General features: G+C 37.1%; 1 protein-coding gene across 2 annotated transcripts in view; it reads right to left on the bottom strand.

Annotated features, from left to right (window-relative positions):
- The window catches only part of UBR5 (ubiquitin protein ligase E3 component n-recognin 5), a 132,367-nt gene that overhangs the window by 79,960 nt on the left and 39,601 nt on the right, over nt 1–12,806 (bottom strand). For both annotated transcript variants that reach the window (XM_088022771.1, XM_028110653.2), the window contains exons 2-5: nt 12,328–12,372; nt 11,873–11,954; nt 11,337–11,413; nt 10,247–10,366 (exon numbers count right to left, since the gene is read on the bottom strand). In XM_088022771.1, the coding sequence (XP_087878897.1) occupies nt 10,247–10,366; nt 11,337–11,413; nt 11,873–11,954; nt 12,328–12,372 (324 nt within the window). The remainder of the gene's footprint in view (nt 1–10,246; nt 10,367–11,336; nt 11,414–11,872; nt 11,955–12,327; nt 12,373–12,806) is intronic.

Below are 12,806 nucleotides of genomic sequence, written 5' to 3'. Positions count from 1 at the left end.
ATATTCATTTGCAAAGATATCTGTCCATTAATATTTAGTTCTATTAACTACCTAGACCAAAAAGAAGCTACTATTTTAAAATAATCATTAATTTTTTCTTAAGTATGAGAAAACTTAGCATGACATTTCCATCTTCACTTTCTGCCCCCAACATGAGCATTAAGGATTTTCAAATCAACTAAGCTAGATAACCATAAACAATTGCTTTTCTGCATTCAACTGGATCTTAAAGAAAATGTTCCCCCAAATCACATTAGCCTTAGAAATCATGACAGTGCCAGTCTCTTTTCTTTAAAAATTTTTTTTAGTATAGTTGATGCCTCTTTAAAATGAATCTAATACTTAGAGATCATTCAATCTAGAGAAAGCTACTTTACTCTCAACTACTCTTCATTGCACTCACCTAAAACTGAAACCTTCAACCTCCCATTGAGAACAGATTTAGTTTAAATTTGATTTTCCAAGCCTTTTTTTCCCCTTAAAAATGTTTGACTATATTAATCATAACAATTCTCAAATGAACATACAACTACTTGATCTTCTCACTTAACTGGAAAGCCCAATCTCTTGTCTAAACAACAAAACTTTTAAAATAGTTTCCGCAGTAAAATGGGGGAAAAAAAATCTCCAGAAAACCTGGTGTCACCCTTTTTGATGGCTTTCTACCCTTGTTGATTGCACTCTATCAATTGTGTCTGTGTTTCTGTATCTATAGCCTAAGAACCGCCCAAGATAATTTTAGAGAAAAACAATATTTTGCATTCTCAGAGCTACGGTATGAACCATCGCTTCATCTCAGCTGTGCACCAGATTTCATAAATGTAGTGGTAATGAACCATTTACAGACCAAAAGAAAAACAAAGGAGCATTAAAAGTATATTACATTAACAAAAAGGAAAATAAAACAATTCCATTTATAATAAAAAAAAAACACACAAAAAACAATACCTAAGGATATACCTAACCAAGGAGGTGAGACTTATATACTGAAAGCTACCAAACACAGCTTAGAAAATTTAAAAAAGGCACAATTAAAAGGAAACAAATCTCATGTTCATGAACTGGAAGACTTAATATTATCAAGATGCCCATATTACTCAAAGCAACAGATTCATCACAATCCCTATCAAAATCCCAAATGGCATTTTTTACAAAAATAGAAAAGTTCATCCTAAAATTCATGTGGAGTCTTGAGAGACCCTCAAGGGCCAACACAATTTTGAAAAAGAAGAAAAATAAAATTCTAGAGAATACTTTGTGATTTTGAAACATCATTACAGAACTACTATAATTAAGGGGCGCCTGGGTGGCTCAGCTGGTTAAGCGACTGACTGCCTTTGGCTCAAGGTCATGATCCTGGAGTCCTGGGATCAAATCCCACGTCGGGCTCCCTGCTCGGCAGGGAGTTTGCTTCTCCCTCTGACCCTCTTCCCTCTCATGCTCTCTATCTCTCATTCTCTCTCTCCCAAATAAATAAAATCTTTAAAAAAAAAAAAAAACTACTGTAATTAAAACACTGTGGTCTGGCATAAGGACAAATAATCCAGTGGAACAGAATAGAGAGCCCAGAAATAAAATCTTGCATGTATGGTCAAATGACCTTTGACAAGGGTGCCAAAACCACTCAATGGGGAAAGGAGAGTGTCTTCAACAAATGATGCTGGGAAAATTAGATATCTCTATGCAAAAGAATAAAACTGGACCCTTATGTTATACCATAGGCAGCAATTAATTTAAAATAATTAAAGACCTAAACATAAGACCAAAAAATTTAAAATTCCTAAGAAGAAAACATAGCGGAAAAGCTCCATGTAAGACCTGGCAATGATCTTAAGATATGACACCAAAAGCACACGCACTAAAAGCAAAAATAGACAAAATGAACTATATCAAACCTAAAAACTTTGTGCCTCAAAGGACATAATCAACAGAGTGAAAAGGCAACCTAAAATGGGAGAAAATATCTGCAAATCATATATCTGATAATAGGTTAGGATCCAGAATATATAAAGAGCTCCTACATTCAACAACAAAAAGTAGCCCAATTAAAAACTGGGTGAAAGATGTGAATAAACATTTCTCCGAAGATGATACACAAATGGCCAACAAGCATATGAAAAGATGTTCCATATCACTAATCATCAGAACCAAGTAAGATATCCCTTTACACCCATTAGAATGGCTATTACTGAAATAAAAACAAAAACAAAACAAACTAGAAAATTACAAGTGTTAGCAGCAAAGATGTGTAGAAACTGGAACACTCATGCACTGTTGGTGGGAATGTAAAGTGATGGAATGCTATGGAAAACAGTATGGAGGTGCATCAAAAATTAAAAATTAAAAATAGAACTATCATATGACCCAGGCAAGCCACTTCTGGATATACGTGCAAAAAAACTGAAAACCATCTCAAGAGATATCTGTATACATTATTCACAGCAACATTATTCATAGCAACATTATTCATAGAAGCCAAGAGGTGGAAGCAACCAAATGTCTAAAGGATGAATGGATAAACAAAATGTGGCATATACATACATTGGAATATTATTCAGCCTTAAAAAGAAAGTCCTGTCACAGGTTACAACATGGATGAACCCTGAAGACACTATGCTAGTGAATGAACCCAGTCACAAAAAGAGAAATACCATGTGATTCCAGTTATATGAGGTATCTATAAAGTAGTCAAATTCATAGACACAGAAAGTAGAATGGCAGCTGCCAGGGGTTAAGGAGAGGGTTAAATTAACGAAATCATATACAAATTGTAAGCCAGATGATTTTACTCATTTTATACCTTGATCTTGAATACCTAGACCTTACAGGTATCATAAACTCAAATCTCCATGAGGAGTGCATATATTACACAAGTAAGTGAAGTTAAGATAACAGGGAAGACTAGAGAGTATCAGCCTACCCAAAATACCCAAATTCACTGCTGGATTCTTCCATCAAAACACCAATGGCTGCCAATTCACAATCTCTGCTATACAAACCCCCAACAGAGGTTAGTTGAAAGACGTATGTCAAAATAGCTCTGGTTTGCCCATTAACCTGTTGCCAAGGAACATACCATGTTTTCCCACTTAGACCCACTGTGCAGTGTGTTTCTTCTATCACAATCCAAACAACTACCAGTCTCTCTGCTTCAAGTGCTCCCCAACATTCCTTCCTCTAAGCAACTTGCTATCTAGAGAGAATAAGATATTGAACCAAGCACACACTAATAGAGATTTAGTAGTGGTCAAAAAATACAGTATGGGAATGGGTGATTCCTTTAATCTATAATTTTAGTGAGCTATGTAATTTTTAATATTAAACTCAAAAGTACTAGGAAAACCAGTTTCTCCTAACTGTACTTTGTTAATCAAAATTAATCCTACAATTTTAATCCCATTACACAGTACACTCAAAGTAACAGAATGATTCAAAATCAACTGAGGAAATCACACCATAGGAATTAGTCCACAGCTTCCAAACTTAAAGCCCATGGACCAAATCTTGCCCATAAACCCAGTTGGTTGGTTTAAAAAAAAAAAACATCATCATCAAAAATAAGGCAAATCTGAGAAACTATCACAATCAAGAGGAGCCAAAGGAGATGACTGAATGTAATGTGATATCCTGGATGGGATCCTGGAACAGAAAAAAAGACAATAGGAGAAAACTAAGGAAATATGAATAACCTTCAGCCTTCAGTGAATAAAAATCTATCAATATACATTAACTATAAAAAATTTACCATACCAATGTTAGATATTAATAACAGTAGAAAATGGGCACAGGATATAGGAGAACTCTCAGTACTATCTTTGCAATTTTTCTGTCAATCTAAAACTGTTTTAAAATAAAAAGTTTCTTGGGCGCCTGGGTGGCTCAGTTGTTGAGCGTCTGCCTTCAGCTCAGATCATGATCCCAGGGTCCTGGGATCAAGCCCCGCATCGGGCTCCCTGCTCCGCGGGAGGCCTGCTTCTCCCTCTCCTACTCCCCCTGCTTGTGTTCCCTCTCTCGCTGTGTCTCTCTCTGTCAAAAAAAATAAAATCTTTATTTAAAACAAATAAACAATTTCTTCAAAAGAGCATGCACACACACACACACACACACACACTGTGTGTGTGTGTGTGTGTGTGTGCATATGAGATTGGTATGCGGCCCGGTGTATCTATTTATTTCCCAGTTCCAACATATAAGTCAAGATATTCACATGAAGATCCAAAATTACAGCTTCTTGGGGACAAAAAAGGGGATGGGGTGAGGTACACCTGGCTGGTTCAGTCAGTAGAGCACGTGACTCTCGATCTCAGGGTCGTGAGTTTAAGCCCCACATCAGGCAGAGAGCTCACTTAAAAAAAAAAAAAAAAAAAAGTGGAGTTGAGGCATGGAAGTTTGTATTTGGCAACAATAGCCCTGTAGTCTCCTATGGTAATAATCAGCTGATCAGCTGCCTCCTTGAAAAAGGGGCATCCACTTAGTTTGTCACAGCCCTACTACCTACCACCTTACCCACCTTGCCAGCTTCAACTGTTTACAATTACAGTGACCTGCTTGGCTTTTACAAAAGATTCCAAATCCAGGGCTAATTATTAGCTCAGATGAGACTCCAAAGGAAATATGGTAGCTCAAATGAAGGAAAAGCAGCTTGTATCTATCATCAATTATATCCAGTGACAACAAACAGAATAAAGAGACTTTAGATATTATCTCCATTTTAAACTTACTATTGAGCACAATTAACTCTCTTCCCCAAGTAAATTCGGTGGTTTTACCCTTAACCTGGTCTGAAATGAGTTTAACCAAAATACCTAGGAGATTTCTAAAATATCTCCCAGGATAAATATGAGTAATTATGAAAGGGAGGAAACAGGAGCAACCAGAAATCTTTAGCACAACACCTGCTGAACAGTGAGAAGGCCAAAGGGAAAAATATTAAAAGTCCCATAAATTTTGTCTGCTATGCATTCCTAAGAATGATGAGTCAAAATAAATGATCAATTATCTATGCTGACGGGAAAGAAAAACCAATTATTCCAAAATCTTTCAAATGCAGCTCTCAAATACAGAGACCACTTGCTGATTCACAACCCAAAGGGAGCAAGCCTGGAGTCTGAAGGAAGGGGGTAGGGGACCACAGTCTATGGGGATGGGCTTTTTCATATTTGACCGCATTTGGTAAATTTGTGGCTAAGAATCCCCTCTGGGGTCTCAAGATCTGCTTGTTCTAGATTCTCTATTACATGCTATAAAGCAAACTTCTTTAAAGTTCCCTGTAATCAACACAGAAAGAGGAATAAACACCCACTATGCAACTCATGGGGGGAAAAAATGTATCATGAAGAAAAATATTTTTGACTCTATAAAATTGCTTAATTTACAAAATAACTTGATCACAATTTCACCATCAACAAACAAAATTTTCATTGAGGCCAAGAGAAACAATCAGTCCTCAAGTGCTTATACTTTGTGGACATCTGCAAGACCAAATAAAAGTAAACAAAAGACTAGCAATGACTTAAGTCAGTGGACACTGTGACATTTGTGACATTTCTCAATACTGCAACTCATGAATCAAATGCCAAAGAAAGCTCACGCTGAGTTAATTCCGGGGTGTGTGTGTGGATAAGAGAGTGAGGGACAGAAAGGCAGTGGGCAAGGATGCGTAAGGGGACTCAAAAATTGCTTCTCTCTGCATTTTAAAGCCTTAAGATTAGCCCTAATCTTCTTTGGAGTAGATCTACAGAGGTTTTAGTCAAGATCAAATGTACTACAGTTCATTATTGTTATTTGTTACATATTTTATTAGCAAAATCAGAGAATTCCAGCTCTATTTGTCATTCTATTATAACTGGTTATATCCAAATTTTATGTATAAAGAGAACTTAAATCTAAGACAGTTTGAGCAACATAATAGTGATGAATTATAAACTATAGAATAAAATATCCATGAAACTATAATGATATAAATAACTTAAGAGCAACAGAATGGCATAAACAAGAAATAAATGTATAAGGAGAAAAATTCTTCCTTATGCTTGAATTCCAACTAATAAAAGTATAAAAGGAATGACAGAAATTTTAAAAAATAACTATTTGGCCAACACCACAGAAATACTTAAGGCAAAATATCATCAATGGATGCTAAAATCAAGCATAAAAATATATTTACATAAGTCAAAGAATCTCCCCACAGAATACATGTTAATTACAAAGGAGGAAATAGTAACTTTATAGTTGCAAAACCTAGCAACCACCACCTTACCTAACTAATCAGGGGTAATCTCATCGCCAGATGAGACGTATCCACATCATGTGCCTCCTGATATGATGCACTGAGAAGAGAACATCACCACCTCTGCTGTGTTCTTGACAAAAATGCACCACCTGCAATCCCAATCAAAAATCTAGCAAATTATTTTGTGGGTACCAATAAACTGATTCTAAAGTTTATATGGAGTGGCGCCTGGGTGGCTCAGTCGGTTAAAAGTGCCTGCCTTCAGCTTGGGTCATGATCCCAGGGTCCTGGGATGGAGCCCCACATCGGGCTCCATGCTCAGCAGGAAGCCTGCTTCTCCCTCTCCCTCTGCCTGCAGCTCCCCCTGCTTGTGCGTACGCACACTCACCCTGAGGGAGGGAGGGAAGGAAGGAAGGAGAACAGTCAAACAATGGGCCAAAGACCTTAAAAGACACTTCACCAGAGAAGATATACAGATAGCAAGTAGCATATAGAAAGACATTCCACATCATATATAACTACAGAAATGCAACCTAAAACAATGAGAACAGGCAAAATCCAAAACACTGACAACACCAATTTTGCTGGGGAGCATGTGACCAATAAGAACTCTCACTCACTGCTGGTGGGAAAACAAAATGGTACAGCCACTTTGGAAAACAGTAGCCAGGTTCTTAGAAAACTAAACATACTCCTAACATATGTTCCAGCAATGTGCTCCCTGGTATTGGAGTTGAAAACTTATATCCACAAAAAAACCTGAACACAATGTTTATTAACAGTTTTAATCATAATTGCCAAAACTTGGAAGCAACCAAGATGTCCTCCAGTAGGTGAATGCATAAATAACCTGTAGTACATCCAGACATGATTCCAACTATACAAAATTCTGGAAAAGACAAAACTATGGAGACAGCAACAACATCAGTCATTGCCAGGGATTAGAGGGGAGAGAGGGATAAATAGGCAGAGTGCAGATGATTTTTAAGGAAATTAAACTACTCTGTTTGATACTATAATGGAGGATACATGTCATTATACATTTATATACAGAATGTACAACATCTAGGGTAAACCATAATGAGAACCATGGACTCTGGGTGATAATGTATGTATCAATGCAGTTTCATCAATTTGAACAAATGGACTGCTGATAGTATGAGACCATACATGTGTAGAGATGGAGTATACAGGAAATCTCTGTATCTTTCTTCCATTTTTGCTGTGAACCTGAAAACCACTCTAAAAAAGACTTAAAAAAAAAAAAAAGCATCACCTGGGTTTAATCATGAGGAAATAGACAAATTCAAACATTCTACAAAATAATCAGACATTTTTCAAACTCATCAGGGTCCAGAAAGTAAGGAGATTGAGAAACTGCCCCAGGCTAGAGGAACCTACGGAAGCATGACAACTAAATGCAATTTGGGATCCTGGATTGACTCCTGGACCAGAGAAAAGGGTGTTAGTGGGACAATTAGTGGAATGTGAGTAAACTCTGTAGATTAAGCACTGATCACTATTAATTTCCTGGTTTTGATCACTGTTCTATGGTTATGTAAAATGTTAACATTTGGGGGAACCAGGTGAAAGTTTTTACAACTTTTTAAAAGGCAAATTACTTCAGTGATGTACTTGAAGAACAAAAGGAAGTCAGATTATTTCAAAATAAAAATTTTAATTTAAAAATACATACAGAGTACAAATTAGTTAACAAATGCCACCACATAAACGGATAAACTAAAACAAGGATCAGCAAACTTTTCTGTAAAGAGCAGACAAGTAAATAGTTTATTTAGGCCTTGTGAGCTAAAGTCTTTGTCAAGACTACTCATCTCTCCCATCTTAGCACAAAGCAGCCACAGACGTAACTAAGTATCAAGCATGCCTGTGTTTCAATAAAAACAAGAAAGAATGGATTTAGCCCATAGGCTGTGGTTTGCTGACCCTGCAATTAAACAAATTTTTTAAAGAAGGTATAGTTTGACATGGTGTAACACATAATAGTTATTCTTTTTTAAGTAAATATAATCAAACTTTTTCTAGGTTTATTAAACGAAATGACAATTGCATTTGTTATTACATCATTTTCAGAATTCTTTATCATATACTGTTGTTATGTTAGTTGTGTGCACAGGACCAGGAAAAGGAGGTACTTAATATTTTGACCAGAGCTATGTTTCCCATTAACAGTTCTAGCACAGAATCAGCTAAAGAAGGTACTCCACTAAATGACCTTCCTCTGACCTCAAAATAAACGTAGTTCAGCATAAAAACAAAAAGGCAAAGAAACAATAAGCATTTGGGGCTCTCAATTTTCAAATATAATCTTACCTAGAAATTCAGTGTCAAAATATTTTTAAAATGTTTAAAACCTTCCTCCTCCTCTTACCGTATTTTGAAACAATTTAAAAATTGCTTCTAGTTATATTTCTCTGATCAGCCTTTGAACACATTTGCTGACTTGACTGATTTGGCATTATCTAATCATTCATCAGGTAATTTCAGAAAATCTAGGTTTTCAAGATCAAGGTATAAAATGAGTAAAATCATCTGGCTTATAATTTGTATATGATTTCGTTAATTTAACAGCTTATCAACTTTAGATAAAATGAAAGTTGATTATCTAGTTTAAGAGGTATACATGTTATAAATAATTTAAAAGTAAAAAGAAGGTACAAACTTCCAGTTATAAAATAAGTCATGAGGATGTAATGTACAACACTGCATATTTGAAAGTTGCTAAAAAAGTAGATCTTAAAAGTGCTCATCACAAGAAAAAAAAATATATCGTAACTATGTATGGTAATGAAGGGGGCGCCTGGGTGGCTCAGTCAGTTAAGTGTCTGCCTTTGGCTCAGGTCCTGATCCCAGGGTCCTGGGATCAAGCCCTGTCTCAGGCTCCCTGCTCAGCAGGCAGCCTGCTTCTCCCTCTCCCTCTGCCTCTGCCTCTGCCTACCGGTCTGCCTACGTGTGCTCTCTGTCAAATAAATAAGTAAAATCTTAAAAAAAAAAAAAAAAAAACTGTATGGTGATGGATGTTAAGTAGACTTACTGTGGTGATCATTTCACAATACATAAATAGCAAATCATGCTGTACATCTGAAACTAATATAATGTTATACGTCAACTGTATCTTGATAAAAAAAAAAAACTTAGGGCGCCTGGGTGGTTCAGTCAGTTGAGCTTCGGACTCGCGGTTTTGGCTCAGTCATGATCTCAGAGTCCTAGGATCGGACCCACATGGGGCTCCCTGCTCAGTGAAGGGAGTCTGCTTGTCTCCCCCTTTCTCTGCCCCTCCCGCCCCCCCCTCAACCCACCGCTTGCACTCTCTCTAGAAATAAATACATCTTTAAAAATAAAAATAACTTGGGGCGCCTGGGTGGCTCAGTCGTTAAGCGTCTGCCTTCGGCTCAGATCGTGATCCCAGGGTCCTGGGATCGAGCCCCACACTGGGCTCCCTGCTCAGCGGGAAGCCTGCTTCTCCCTCTCCCACTCCCCCTGCTTGTGTTCCCTCTGTCGTTCCTGCTGTCTCTCTTTCAAATAAATAAATAAATAAATAAAATATTAAAAAATAAAATAAAAATAATTAAAGGCTGTCAAGTTTAGTTACATGATTTTCAAACCTCACTAAATTAATTCAGAAAGAACTACCAAATTTGGAACCTAGAAAGAAATAAATGTTCTATTTTTTTACCCAAGAATTAGCATAAATAAGACCAAAGTCAACACCACTAAAAAACTGAAGTAACATAAGCGACCTGGTAAGTGATATATTAAACACATCTCAACATTAGATACTTTTAAGAGGTCAAGAGCCTGGGTTAATTGTAATTAGCCTGCATGGGTTATTTTTATCATGGTGCCTCGCCGTGAGCAACCAGAGCACCTGCCCAGAGTTCAGTAGTTTCCTCCCTGCTCCGCTGGGTAACACAGAAGGCAATTTCTCAGAGTGAGAGCACACACAGAGCGCGGGCCCGGACCAGTGGAAGCCATCACCTGGCCACAACTTACCCCAGAGTGTTGCCTGCCAGCCTGCCCAGAGTCTCAGAACCGGAGAGAAACCACGGGGAGTCACTTGTCCTCCCGGGCCTCGATGTCCTCCCTGCCCCCGAGCTGCTGTTCAACTTTGACCTGGGAAAAAAACAGGAGGTGCAACAGTCACAGAACAGTCCCAAACTCGCTAAGCACAAGCCTGGGACTCCCGGCCTCACTATTCTGGGAGTGACTGTGGTGAAACACCAGCCTCGCTCTTCTGTGACTGCCCCTCCTGGAATGTGTCCTTCCTGTCAATGAGCAAGCCTCACAACCTACAGCCTCCCAGCAATCCAGCACTCCCTCCTGGTTCAAAGTGTCTGCATGGTTTAACTGCAAATGAATTATTCTTTAGACTTTTTAAAGTAATCATGCTTTCCTTAGAGGCAGGCAACTGAAATTCATCATACATTATCTAGCAGTGCTTTTTATATGTAATCATTTATAAAGACCACAATTTTAAAGACCCTTGTCAATTTCAAACCGAGTTACTTGATTTGGAAATATTAAAAAGGAAAGAACATGAGGGGCCTAGCTGGCTCAGTCGGTAGAGCATGAGACTCAATCTGGGGGATTCTGAGTTCGAGATCCACACTGGGTATAGATATTACTTTAAAAAGGGCGGGGAAGGGGGCCTGGCTGGCTCAGTTGGTAGAGCATGTGACCCTTGATCTCAGGGTTGGGAGTTCAAGCCCCACACTGGGTATAGAGATTACTTAAAAATAAAATCTTGGGGGGGGGGGGAAGATCTAAAAAGTCATTTCAATCAAAGAACAGATCTGACCTGGGACCTACCACATACATAAATCACTCCTCTGATAACCAATTTCTGTGAAGTGACCAACTTCTCTGCTATTTTCAATACTAATATTTTAGCCATAAATCACTACTTGCAGAAAAATGAAAATTAAACTACAAGATAACCACTCCACTATTTTAAGTGCCTCATTTTCTACAATGCTTTTTTTTTTTGTTAAACTTGAAGGCTATCAAAATCAAAACACAGGTTTAATATAATACCTTTGAAGAGCTAAATACTTATTAAGTAGAAACGGCATTAATGTCTTACCCATCGTTGTTATCAGGTTTGCCCAACTCCAATCTGTCTGGCTGTACTGAGAAACCGATCCTGCAAACTCTACCATCCTAAAAGCCAAGAAAATAGAAGAAATCGCCAAAGTAAAAATGTGTATTAAAATATGAATTTATTCAATAAACAGATTATGTCCCCATCACTGTCAATTCAGAAAACAACAAATAAGTTCCTTTTCAGAAGGCACTCACAGCTGACGTGGGGAAGTATGTTTTATATTACATTATCAGCATAGCAGTAAAAATAATTTGACGTATCTTTAACAGAATTCAGAGTAAGGAAATGACTGGGATGGGTATCAGGAACTCCTCCATTACTATGGTTTCAAGCTGTAGTAAATCACTTAACCTTTCTCTGAGCCAGAGACTGTTTCACACAAGGAAATGGAAGTGGGTGATCTCTAGCAAAAAACTTCTATTTTGCCTAGTTAAAAAGGAAGATACATGATAATGCACGATTGTATTTTAATTTAAGTTCCTTTTCATTTCTATATCTTACAGTAAAGAATTTACCTCAAGAAGAAAGGCAGCATGATTTGGTCCTACCACACACTGTTTGATAGTAGCCTGTTCCAATACATTCAAAGGGGGGTGGCTAAGGAATAAAAAAAGTCAAATTATTTTTTAAAATGGCAAATACATTCTAGGGTTGGTATGTTTGTTTTTTATCTGAGTAACCAAAGGAAAAAATGGGTGGAAAAACCTGTTTTTAAAAATTAATATTTACATATTATAAGGAGTAATTGAAAACAATAATTATGATATCCTTTATAGTTATTACATGTCCTTGGTATGCCAGATTTTTCAAAAATCAGTATGAACAGAACCTATTATTCAAACGAATCCAAGTCATAAACAGTTGACAGATTAAAATATTCCCGGTTGCTTCTGCCTAAATAGGAGTTATTTTTCCTAATAAAGAAAAAAATGCTCTTTTCAGAAAATTTATAAGATCTTAAAACTCTTACCTGTTTAAATTGTATTTGTTCAGTTTTTCTGAAACTTCCCGTAACCTTTAAAAACAAAATGAAATATGAATAAACCACGTGTACAAATTCTTTTTAAACAAAATAGTTCTGATAGGTACTTGTATCATTATTTGGTGATTCCTAACAGTAGTATACAAAAAATCTGCTAAGGCAAGAATGTTTTTTATATTATCTTTGATTTTTGTCCCAAAAGCGATCCCTGGTCAACTCTACAATTCCCTTCCCTCACCACCCCATTAGCGACTTTGATAATAATATTAATCCCATTTTACAGATGAGGAAACTGAGGCTTCTAGTATTTGTAATACACAAAGTGGCAACAGAGCTGGTACTTGAACCAACACCAATGGAAGCCACTTTTTTTTTAAACACTGTGCTATATATGCCAAAAGAGATTCTTAAATGTACATAATGTACAAGTATATCATAAAATGAAGATATTAGGGTAGCATAAATCT

This window comes from Eumetopias jubatus, unplaced genomic scaffold (genome assembly GCF_037043125.1).
Source record: "Eumetopias jubatus isolate StellerSeaLion01/CBP00866 unplaced genomic scaffold, mEumJub1_p1.0 scaffold_4, whole genome shotgun sequence".
NCBI classification, from domain to species: domain Eukaryota; kingdom Metazoa; phylum Chordata; class Mammalia; order Carnivora; family Otariidae; genus Eumetopias; species Eumetopias jubatus.
The sequence above is the reverse complement of the archived record's forward strand: the minus strand, read 5'-3'. Positions and strand labels throughout refer to the sequence as shown.